The 12,847-nt window shown below is 46.0% G+C and overlaps 1 protein-coding gene across 2 annotated transcripts; it reads left to right on the top strand.

Moving 5' to 3' along the window:
- On the top strand, positions 1-6,429 carry LOC308513150 (uncharacterized protein). Of its 2 annotated transcripts, XM_081082988.1 has the most exons (3): positions 1-966; positions 5,501-5,553; positions 5,645-5,776. In XM_081082988.1, exons 1-3 carry the CDS (start codon positions 95-97, stop codon positions 5,662-5,664), a joined length of 945 nt encoding a protein of 314 aa, XP_080939114.1. In that variant the 5' UTR covers positions 1-94; the 3' UTR covers positions 5,665-5,776. The 2 variants fall into 2 exon arrangements, with proteins under 2 accessions (XP_080939114.1, XP_080939113.1); XM_081082987.1 differs by having other exon boundaries at positions 5,501-6,429.
- Positions 6,430-12,847: the final 6,418 nt, after the last annotated feature.

Raw genomic sequence — 12,847 nt, 5'->3', positions numbered from 1 at the left:
TGGAGGGGCCGGCAGTTCTCGCCGCTCCCGACAGGCCGGGGCCGCCGCTCCCCTCTCCCCGGAGCGTCCTCTGCTGCTGTGAGTACCGGAGAGGATGCAGGGCGCCTACTCCATGAGCTCACCCCCTCCGCTCTGCCTCCGAAGTCCCGAAGTGCTGCTGAGAGTGCGCCTGGAGGCGGGGGCAGCGGGCGGCCGCCCCCCGCGGGCTCTGCACGGATCGCCCCCTTCTACTTCGGAGGTCCGCTCCCGGCCGGCACGGGGGTCGTCCTCGCCGCCAAGGAGGGGGACTCGCCCCCGACCAGGGTCTCCTCTTTCCCTCGCGCGGACGGCAAGGGTCTCCTCTTCCCCCGGGAGCTGCGGCCGCGTCCCCGCTCCCGCCTCCGCAGCTGGGGTGCCCCAGAGGGTGGGGTTTTCGCACTCCCCGCTCTGCCCGGGCGGCCTGGGCAGCAGGGTCCGGGAGGCCGCGGCTCCGCACCCCCGTCACTGGCTGCCGTGGCGCCGGCGCCGCCTCCAGCCCCGTCCCGGCCGGTCCGCACGCTTGGCGCGTGGGGCTCCCCGCGCTGCCACCGCTCGGGCTCCGGCCGGTCCGGGCTCCCCGGGAGCCAGAAGGCGGACGGACGGTGCCAGGGCTCGGCTCGGGCTCGGGCTCGGCTCGGCTCCGCTGCAGGCCCCGGCTCCTCCCCGGCCTCCGCGCCGCGCTCCCGGCCCCTCCCCCGCCCCCGCCCGCCGGGCCGCGCCGCCGCCTCCCGCGCGGGTTAAGGAGGAGCGGGCGGCTCCAGGCCGCGGGCCGGGCTGCTCCCGGGGACGCGGCCGCGGCTCACAGCCCGGCTCCCGGGGTCGCGGCCGCGGCTCACAGCCCGCCCGAGCGCAGACCCTCACTCCCCGCCAGCCGCCGCCAGGACACCTCGCTCCGAGCAGCTCGCCATCCACCCTAGTGACGACCCGCTGCTCTCCATCGGGCACACGGTGCGCGGGACTGTCAATGCCGCCCCAATTCTGTGTCGCTGACCTTTCCTCATTCTGTTGTATTCCATTTGCAGATTCCATATGCATGTCCGTTTTGCTCAGGAATATCTTTGATGGGCTCCTCTTTCCCCTGAGATCGTTTGTAAAGGGTTCTGGGGATGAGGGTGGAGTGCATGTGTTACCCTGATAGCATCCTGGAGTTCAGTAGATGCTTGCTGGGCAAGTGAGTGTATATAAAGAAGAAAATGAGCATGTAACGGAGAAAACTCTGAACTAAACATAGGAAAGTCTAGCATTATAATTTTTTTCTGTGGAATCAGTCACCAAAGAGAGGGCCTTGATACCTTGCCTACCCAATAAGGGTTGCTTTTTAAATTGTACAGTATACAAAATATGAATGTTCAGTTCGCTTGAAAAACCTGTAAAACATATCTTATCTTGGTCACACAGTGTACAACGTTCTTATTTTCTGCCCCTTAAAGAGTAATCCCCAGCCATAACCGGTTTGGCTCAGTGGATAGAGCGTAGGCCTGGGGACTAAAAGGTCCCCGGTTCGATTCCGGTCAAGGGCAGGTACCTTGGTTGCAGGCACATCCCCAGTAGGGGGTGTGCAGGAGGCAGCTGATCGATGTTTCTCTCTCATCGATGTATCTAACTCTCTATCCCTCTCCCTTCCTCTCTGTAAAAAATCAATAAAAAATATATTTAAAAAAAAAAAAAAAGAGTAATCCCCACCCAAAGATAGAAAATGCCACACCAGGGAATCTACCCTCCACTTTTCCTCTTAGAGTCATATTTCTCTGCAGATTCTTTTTTTTTTTTTCTTCAGATTCTTATATATTTCATCCTCTGGCCTATCAAGCTTTTCTAAGTCTACTTTCTATCACATAAAATAATATGAAAGCAAAAACATCCATGAATTATTTGAATTGCTCAAAAAAAGACTGCATACCCAAGATTACAGCTTGATGACTACATTTCACATTTAGACATTAGTCTTTTGTCCTCTGGCTAAATATATGATAATTATATATATATATATATATATATATATATATATATATGCTAAGTGTCCCTCCACCTGTCTGACCAGTCACTATGATGCGCACTGACCATCAGGGGACAGACGTTCAACACAGGAGCTGCCGCCATGATGTGCACTGGCCATTTACAGAGAAACAGCACAGACCTGACACTGACAAAGCAACACTCAGCTTCCCCCAAGTGGGACACAGGCCCCTCCACCACCCCGGAGCAACACCCCACCAAATTGCAGCCAACGCTGCCATGGCACAAAATGCGGTCCACAGCCCAGCCCAGCCCTGAAATGGTGGCTATGGGCGCCCGGTAATGATGTCACATAGCAACACCTGGCTTCCTCTTCCTAGCCTAGCGACTAGCCTCCTTGGAATTTCTTCAGAACACGACTTGCTTTATAGCCAGGTGCAAATATTTTACACTTTAACCAAATGTTTGTGAAGCATTTTCCCATGCCTCATCTCATTTGTTCCTCACAGAAATCCTGGAGTAGGTAGATAGGAGACACGGTAGAATCCTATTTTCTTTTCATTAGCCGAAAAATGGAGATTTAGAAAGTTTAGAAACTTGACCCAACTGAAAAGAAGTAAGAAATGGTGGACCTTGAATTTGGTTGACACTTCTATTATAGAGAAAGGGCAAATAGCAATATTGAAATATTTCTTCTAATTAATTTCCTTTCAATGTGCATGAATCCGTGCACCGGGCCATTACATATATAAAATTATATTTACAATGTGCCATGCATTGAGCTTAGCACTCTGCATGTGTTATCACATTTAAATCTTCTAGAAGTCCCATAAGGCACTGTTACTATGGCTATATTACAGATGAGAAAACTATGACTAACAGATATTGACTATGTCTAAGTTCACATGATTAATAAGTAGCAAGTCAGGACTTAAATGAACAAATCCAAATGACTCTAAGGACCCGGATCTTAACATCTACCCCATTGTCCAGAGCTGTCAGAATTAAAAGTCATCCTTTATTTTTTTAAAGTCATCCTTAAACTTAAAAGAAGCAAAGGTGGCCTAACCAGTTTGGTTCAGTGGATAGAGCATCGGCCTGCAGACTGAAGGGTCCCAGGTTCGATTCCGGTCAAGGGCATGTACCTGGGTTGCGGGCACATCCCCAGTAGAGGGTGTGCAGGAGGCAGCTGATCGATGTTTCTCATCGATATTTCTAACTCTCTATCCCTTTCCCTTCCTCTCTGTAAAAAAACTCAATAAAATAAAATAAAAAGTAAAGGCCTGCCAAAACCGGTTTGACTCAGTGGATAGAGCGTCAGCCTGAGGACTGAAGGGTCCCAGGTTCGATTCCGGTCAAGGGCATGTACCTGGGTTGCGGGCACATCCCCAGTAGGAGATGTGCAGGAGGCGGCTGATCGATGTTTCTCTCTCATCGATGTTTCTAGCTCTCTATCCCTCTCCCTTCCTCTCTGTAAAAAATCAATAAAATATTATTAAAAAAAAAAAAAAAGTAAAGGCCTGTTGGAGCCTTTTCTTTCTCTGTACCCTTCTAATATCCAGGTACTTTCCCCCCCCCCTCCCCCCACCCACACGCACACACTTTGTTTTTTTTATTTATTTTTTTATTTTTTAAAAATATATTTTATTGATTTTTTACAGAGAGGAAGGGAGAGAGAGATAGAGAGTTAGAAACATCGATCAGCTGCCTCCTGCACATCTCCTACTGGGGATGTGCCTGCAACCAAGGTACATGCCCTTGACCGGAATCGAACCTGGGACCTTTCAGTCCGCAGGCCGACGCTCTATCCACTGAGCCAAACCGGTTTCGGCACACTTTGAAACATTAACTCATTCCCCCACCCAAAGATAATTTGCCATCAAATATTTCTTGCTGTGAGTTAGATATTTTATTATGCTTATTTTTTCAAACTTTTTTTTGACATTTTCTATGTATGTATATGAAATTTGGGGAGCAGGGGTAAAATTATTAAAAATTGAAAAGCTAGGGAAGGATTAGACACTTTTTCTGTAAATTCAGAAAAATTAAAAGATCAAGAATTATTTCTAATATACAATATATTTGCTGCAGCATTATTTGTAACTTAAAAAAAAAATAGAAACAGGCCCTGGCTCAATTAGTTAGAATGTCATCTCGATGTGCCAAGGTTGCAGGTTCCATCCCCGGTCAGGGCACATACAAGAATCAACCAATGAATGCATAAATATGTGGAACAACAAATGGATGTCTTGCCCTAGCTGATGTGGTTCAGTGGATAGAGTGTCAGCCTGCAGACTGAAGGGTCCCAGGTTCGATTCTGGTCAAGGGCACAAACCTCAGTTGCAGACTAGATCCCCAGCCACGTGTGGGAGGCAACCAATCGATGTGTCTCTCTCTCACATCGATGTTTCTCGGGGAAGGGATCCACCCTTCTATATAATAGAACATATCTGTAATTCTTCATGAGTGTTAGTTGACGTTGAGCAAAATGCTTCTTCATAATATTGGTGACTACTACAGCACAATACACATTTCGGAAGCATTGAAGAGCTGTGTGTTATATGAAACTATGAAACATAGTATAGTGATATGATTCATGTATTCAAATCCCAACTTTAGCACTCAGTAACTAAGAACTTAAGTCATTAAACTGCTCTGTTACTCAGTATCTCATCAGTAAATGGGGACAATAATAATTCCTACTTCGTGCGTGTAATGTGTCAATAGTGCATGAGGAAAGGGGAACCTAGAGATTGAAAGAGGCTGAAAACATATATTGACCAAATGCAACATATATGGATCAAGAGACATATCCGTGAAATACAATATGTGGACATTGGGGGGAAATCCTGATTTGAAAAAAGCAGCTGGAACAGATATTATGAAGCAGTTGGTGAAATTTCAATCCTGACTGTGGTGATATCAAGGAATTATTGTTATATTTTAGATGTGCTAATGAAATTGTTATTACTTAAGAATCTTTATCTTTTAAAAATGTATACAGAAGTATTGTCATGAAATGCTTCATGACAAATTTATTGTCATAAATTTGCTTCAAAATAATAAAGTGATGGCATAGATGATGAAAGATTTCCCATTGTTTATTACAACATGGTTTATTTTTTTGTTTGGTTGTTGTTGTTTTTTAATTTTATTGATTTTTTTACAGAGAGGAGGGAGAGATAGAGAGTTAGAAACATCGATGGGAGAGAAACATCGATCAGCTGCCTCCTGCACATCTCCTACTGGGGATGTGCCCGCAACCCAGGTACATGCCCTTGACCGGAATCGAACCTGGGACCCCTCAGTCCGCAGGCCGACGCTCTATCCACTGAGCCAAACCGGTTTCGGCTTATTTTTTTGTTTGTTTTTTACTACTATACTCTCTACTTTTGTATGTGTCTGAAGTTGTACAAAATAATTTGTTTTTAAAAGTGCTAGAACATAGTAAGGATGTTGTAAATCTTTACTATTATTATATCCTTTGTATTCATAATATTATCTACTGTTCCTTTATACCTTTCAGGTTACGTGTTTTCATTTACATTATGTCTTCTGGTATTGCCACTCAACTAGAAGGTAGGTATTATTATGCCCATTTTATAAATGAGAAGACTGCGCCAGAGACAAGACTGCAAGCCCAGGACATATACCACCTCCACTCTGCCAGCTACAGGGGACTCGCTGTAAACGGACAGGAGGTCCCCTCAGCCACTGGCACAAGGTCCTTGCTTCCTTGATGGCTGTAGTCAGATCTAGGAGCGAGAGAATAAACGGAAGGCACAAAATGATTCATTTAGAGGGACTTATCCGACAAAAGTTGAGCTCATATTTGCCCATCAGGAAAAATCCTAGCTGCTACTGTAAAAGGCCGTCTCAGAAGAATGGAACACAGCAGAAGGCATTAAATCATAAGGGAAAAGTTCTCTCCAGTTTGTATTTCCTTTACATAACTATTATTTTAAGTTTCACTCATTTAACTTTATATCCTCTACCTAACCTGTTTATTCTTGCAAAAAAAATAAATCTAAAACTAAGGCTAGGTGACAGCGATGAGACACCACTGTGTGGAAAGCAAGGTGGAGAAGCAGAAGGTCACACCCTTTACTCTGAGGCCCAGCCGCCTAACAGTTCTGTTCCACCTTAAGAAGCCTTTGCCGCTCCCGCAGCGAGAGGCACTCGGCTCCGCCCACTCCCGTGTCAGCTCCGACCCGGGAACGTGGGGACGGAGGGGAGAGGCGCACTGAATGGAAAGACTGGCGCCGGGGCTGCAGGGTCTCTCCTTCCCCGGACTCTCCCCGCCGGGGAGGAGCGTGTAGAGCACCCGGCATTGGGGTTCTTTGCCGGAGTACTCGGGGTGGAGGAGAAGTGAGGGGTGGGGCTCATCTTGGGGTGGAGTCGAAGGGGGACAGAACTGGGGCTTATGAGATAGACACTATGCAGTGACTCCTAGTTAAAAAAAAAAAAAAAATGTAAGTTCACGCGGTCCGGACGCACCTTTCCAGGCCATTTCCAAAAGAGGGGCAAGTTTTCCATTCTCCGCCCCCATTCCCCTTCTTGGTTTTAATTGATTGGGTTTAAGGTAGGCTGGGACCGAGGTTGCCTGTTGATTGGCTACCTAAGTCATCCATCAGGATGACGCGACGCGGGGGGTTGGCTATTTGGGGAGGAAGTGGGGGTTAGTTTGGTACCGCCTACCCCTGCTACTGATTGGTCGGGATTTGCGGCGATGTGAAGCGGGGCGTGAAGAAGTCAGCTGAAGGGAGGGGCCTGTGGACGGTGCTCGCGGGGGACGCTGTCGGCGGAGGGACTGGGCAGAGCCTGCGGGACTCTGTTCTAGTCGCGGAGGCCCGAAGGGAGCGAGACCCGGAAATGAGCTTCAAAGGGGCCTGAGGGAAGGAGGAGGGAAACCCGCGGCACCTCGCTTGCCCTCCGAGAAGGTCATTTCCTGCTCGGGATCGATAGTTTCCTGTTTACACAACCGAGGCTGCGTGTCCCCCGGCTTTCTGGAATATACGTGAAAATTCAAGTCTTATGAGTCATTGGTCCCAGACTTCCCATTTCCTTACCCAACAAAATGAATGACAGAGGAAAGCGAGGGTGTTAGCCTTCGTTTAGGGAGAGATAGGCCATCTGAGGCTCTCGTGTGGGAAGCCCTGGGTAACAGTGTCCAAGCAGGTGGGTTCCCAAAGAAACCATTCACAGGATAGTTGGAGAGGGTGGGTGCAGGTGAGAGAACTGCAAAGATTTATCTGAAGGAAGGGCATTAATGATATGCACATGCCTTGAGGAGAAAGTATGTTTTATTCATCCTTGTATCTCTGGTGCCTGGCATTGTCCGATACATTGTGGGTGATGGGGACCCAACCATAAAGATAAACTTCTATGAAGTATGCTGAACAAATTCTAGACATGTCAGACCTTTTCTATGCCAAGATTATGGTCCTGGAAACATGTTTGACACCATCTGAGTTCATCCAGCCTTAAGTTGAGATGTAGATCTACTTCCCAGACCCACCTGGGAAGCTATACCTACCTACCTACCTACCTACCTACCTGCAAAAATACTACCATTTTCTCCTTACCCTGAGGCCTTTAAAATTGAAAGCAGATTTCCCATCAACCTGCCTTCCTAGAAAGATTGAAAAGATAGATGGAAAGATATCCTCTACATGCAATGAATGGAAAATGAAGTCTTTAACCTAAAATCTGAGATTCAAGGGTGGGAAGGATTTACTATTTGAGTGTTGAAAGATACCAGCTGCACTATAAATTATTAAGTCACTTGCTTTCCAGCACAAATATTCACAAAGAGTCCAGACTTTTTTATATTTTTATGTTTTATTTATTGATCTTACAGAGAGAGCAAGAGAGACATCAATTTGTTGTTCCACATGTTTATGCATTCGTTGGTTGATTCTTTTTTTATCTATATATATTTTATTGATTTTTTACAGAGAGGAAGGGAGAGGGATAGAGAGTTAGAAACATCGATGAGAGAGAAACATCGATCAGCTGCCTCCTGTACACCCCCCACTGGGGATGTGCCCGCAGCCAAGGTACATGCCCTTAACCAGAATCGAACCTGGGACCCTTCAGTCTGCAGGCCGATGTTCCCACTGAGCCAAACCAGTTAGGTCGGTTGATTCTTATATGTGCCCTGACCAGGGATTGAACCTGCAACCTTGGCATATTGGGATGGTGCTCTAGCCAACTGTGGCCAGGCCACATATTTTCGTATAGCTAGATTTCAGCAATGCTTTAACATGGCATAAAAACTGCTCTGGCCAAAACCGGTTTGGCTCATTATAGAGCATCGGCCTGCGGACTGAGGGGTCCCGGGTTCGATTCCGGTCAAGGGCATGTACCTGGGTTGCGGGCACATCCCCAGTGGGCGATGTGCAGGAGGCGGCTGATTGATGTTTCTCTCCCATCGATGTTTCTGGCTCTCTAGCTCTCTCCCTTCCTCTCTGTAAAAAATCAATAAAATATATTTAAAAAAAAATAAACTGCTCTGGCCCTTGTCCATTTGGCTCAGTGTATAGAGTGTCAGCCTACCGACTGAAAGGTCCTCCGTTTGATTCCAGTCAAAGGCACATGCCGAGGTTGCAGTCTCCATCCCCAGTAGGGGGCATGCAGGAGGCAGCCAATCAATGGTTCTCTCTCATCATTGATGTTTCTATCTCTCCCTCTCCCTTCCTCTCTGAAATCAATAAAAAATATATATATTAAAAAACAAACCAAAACTGTGCTCTGAAACTGAGGGAATGGTGCAAGAACTTCCCACTAGTATTGTAACTATCCCTACGGCAGGACCCTGCAAGGAGTTTTGGTCAAGATAGTAAATAAGTAAATACCTTTTGTTTAAAAGAAGCTATCTCGCCTTTTTATGATTTCCTGGGATCTTCTAGGCCAAATAATTTACTAGTACAAGAGAGTGTATCATACTGGCTCTTCAATATCATTATGGCAATAGTTTACAAATAAGGAGAGGAACAGGAGGCAACTATATTTGCAGTAATGAAAGTATCATAGGAAAATTATTACTAGGCTATAAGTAATTCTAGCATAAGGTGTAAGTTGCTTATGCCAAAGGGCAAGGGGAGATTTTAAGAATATTTTCAGTCCTGGCCAGTGTGGCTCAGTTGGTTAGAGCATTATCCTGTGCACCAAAAGGTTGCCAGTTTGCAAAGGACCTAAATAGACACTTCTTCAAAGTGCACATACTGATGGCCAAGCGACATATGAGAAAATGCTCAAAGTCACTAACCATCAGAGAGATGCAAATTAAAACAACAATGAGATATCACCTCACACCTGTCAGAATGGCTACCATCAACAAATAACAAATGCTGGTGAGCATGTGGAGAAAAGGGAACCCTAGTACACTGCTGGCAGGAATGCAGACTGGTGCAGCTATTATGGAAAACAGCATGGAGTGTCCTCAAAAAATTAAATATGGAACTGCCATTTGACTCAGTGATCCCACTTCTAGGAATATACTAAAAACACCAATCAGAAAGAATGTATGCACCCCTATGTTCATAGCAGCACAATTTACAATAGCTAAGATCTGAAAACAGCCCAAGTGCCTATCAGTAGATGAGTGGATAAAAAAGTTGTGGTACATTTATACCATGGAATAGTATGCAGCAGTGAAAAAGAAGGATCTCATATCCTTTGAGACAGCATGGAGGGACCTGGAGAGTATTATGCTAAGCGAAATAAGCCAGTCAGAGAAACACAAGTATCACATGATCTCACGCATATGTGGAATCTAATGAACAAAATAAACTGACAAACTAAATCCAGAAACACAGAAGCATAGAACAGACTGTTGAATCTCCGAGGGAGGATGGGGAAAGGTAGGGAAGTGGGAAGTGGTCAAAGAACATGTATACATATATGAATAACCCATGGAAACAGACAATAGGGTTGTGAAGGCCTGGGGTGGGGGGGGGGGGGGGTTGAAGGGGTCAATGGGGGGAAAAGGGGACATACGTAATACTTTCAACAATAAAGATTTAATTTTAAAAATAAAATAAAAATTTGAGTTTTAAAGACCAAAAAATAATAATAAGTTGCCAATTTGATTCCCAGTCAGGGCACATATCTAGGTTTCAGATTCCATCCCGAGTGCAGGCACATAAAGAATCAATGTTTCTCTCTCTCTCTCTCTCTCTCTCTCTCTCTCTCTCTCTCCCTCTCTCTCAAATCAGGAAGAAACACATCCTGGAGTCCTGTGCCACACTGTGTAGAGAGATCCTTGTGGGAGTTTTGGCTTTCCCTTTTGGCATTTCAGAACGGAGAAGAGCCATCTGCTGCTGGTGAGTCCGGAGATGGGAACAAGTGAGTGCAGGAGGCCTGCGTGAGGAAGACCTGTGGGTTCCTGAGCACCTGAGCAGTGCCCCGCTGACAGACATGTACCTCTAAAGGGAACCCAAACTCGGGATTGGCTTCTCTTAAAACACAAGCGGTTAATTATGTTTTCCTGTCCCCCGTCCAAACCTTCAGTCACCTAAATGCCCTATCAAAGTTTAGATATCCAGATCTAACCCCCGAGGAGTCAGGAAGGGGAACGTTTGTATGGGGTAAAGCCAAGGCGAAGGTCCTCAAACACCCGCTGCACAGAGTTGCCCAGAGCCGTGGGCGGTAACAACCTCGCTTTCTGTGCAGCGGCCCTGGAAGGGCCCAGTGGGCACTTCGCCAGGGAATTCTCATTCGGATTCAGGTTATTTTAGGGCACATGCTTTCATTATGGTTTGGGGCCTTCCTGAGCCATCAAATGCTTTTGCTAAACTTTCGGGAACCAGGATCTCAACCTGAACGAAGGGGGTGACAATGGCCTCCCGGTGCCGGTCAGAAAGTGCATGTGGACGACCTTCCCTTATGTCTCAGTGAGGCCGGGTTTGTGTACAGGCGGAGATAGGTGAGAATGTGTGTGTATAGGAGGACAGGGGTGAGGTTAGAGCCGTGGGCCTGAATCCCAGATACACAGAACCAGATTGATTGGATCTTCCTTAATCAACCTCGAGAGAGCCACCCACACACAGTATTAGCAGGTGGTCCAAAGTCACTCAGTCCCTAATGGAGACCAGGCCAGTATTTAGTTATTTAACAGCTTTAGCCAGGGACTGGGGATACATGGCGACATTCACAGGGAGATGATAGTAATAAAGAATTGAAATCTTCCAAATGTGTGTTAATTTGCAACCTGAGTTGAAAAAATTCATGATACTGCCTTTACTGTTTTTTTTATATTGTGGAGGTCATTTCAGCCACTTGGTTTCTGCTAAGATCAGTGCCTTAAAGGATTTTTTTGTTTGTTTGTTTTTTGTTGTGTTTTGTTTTTAATATACTTTATTGATTTTTTTACAAAGAGGAAGGGATAGGGATAGAGAGTTAGAAACATCAATGAGAGAGAAACATCCATCAGCTGCCTCGTGCACACTCCCCACTGGGTATGACCCCGCAACCAAGGTACATGCCCTTGACGGGAATGGAACCTGGGACCCTTGAGTCCGAAGGCCGACACTCTATCTACTGAGCCAAACCGGTTAGGGCTTAAAAGATTTTTTAATAAAAAACTGCCTTGGAAATACTATCACTGGTTAAGGGCTATTAGTTTATCCAATCAACAAGGTTTTTTTTAACCTTTTCAATAGCAAGTGATTGCTGTTTGTGAGCACTGTCACACCCCTAGCAAAATTAACACTCTATTTTTTTTTTTTCAATCCTCACCTGAGGGTATTATCTCATTGCTTTTTAGAGCACCGAAGAGAGAGGGAAAGACCTAGAGAAACCAGGATGTGAGAGAAACACATCCATTGGTTGCCTCCTGCTCATGCCTGTCTAGGGCCCAGGAAGGGGAGGAATCTGCAACCAAGCTAGGTGCCCTTGAATGCAATGTAACCCCAACCCTTAGGTCTGCAGGTTGAGGTTCTATTCACTGAACCAAACCGGATAGGGCTCAACCCTAGAGATTTAAAAGAAAATAAATGCCCCGCTGGCATGGCTCAGTGGTTAAGTGCAGACCTATGAACCAAGAGGTCATTGGTTGGATTCCCGTCAGGGCCAGCATCAGGGCTGTGGGCTCCATCCTCCATGGGGGGTATGCAGGAGGCAGCAAATCAATGATTCTTTCTCATCATTGATGTTTCTATGTCTCTCTCTCCCTCTGCCTACCTCTCTGAAATCAATAGAAATGTATTTCTAAAAAATAAGTGTGTGTGGGGGCAGGGGAGGGGTGTAGGATGGGGGTTTAATGGGGGGGGATGAGGACACATTTATAATACCTTAACTAATAAAGAATTCAAAAAAATAAGTAAATATATAAATGGTGGCAGGATCAAGAGAGAATACCAGGGGTGAATTAGATCATGCTTATTAACACTTAATCCTCTCTGGCTTCAGGAAAGCACAGAAAATCCTCTTACTCTGGTTCATCCCTCCCCCTGCTGGAAGCCGGTCTACCCTTGCTGCTTGGCACAGCATATATGGCATATATGCTGGCATATATGGCATACTGTTCTTAATATGTTTGCTCACCTTCTTGGCGCTATGTGTTTTAACCAAGGTCACCTCTCCGAGAAAGGTTGTTTCTCCAGGTAGGGATTTTTCCCTGAAGTCCGGGAGGGAATAAAACCCCTTAACTAAATGCCAGGCGGGTAGTTAATCACTTTAACTCTGAACAATCACCTTTAAGCTACATAATCTTTACTCCCTGGAATGGAGATAAGAAACGCCCTAACCTTTGGAATAGAAATTGACAGGATTAAAATCCACTGGTATAAACACAGATGTAACACGACAAAAAAAAACAGAACTTGGCTGGAGATCCTAGACAGAACTTGGCTGGAGATCCTGGCTAGGC

This window comes from Myotis nattereri, assembly GCF_964212035.1.
Source record: "Myotis nattereri genome assembly, chromosome: 2".
In the NCBI taxonomy this organism is placed as follows: Eukaryota; Metazoa; Chordata; class Mammalia; order Chiroptera; family Vespertilionidae; genus Myotis; species Myotis nattereri.
Note: the sequence above shows the minus strand (reverse complement) of the source record. Positions and strands in the feature narration are given on the sequence as shown.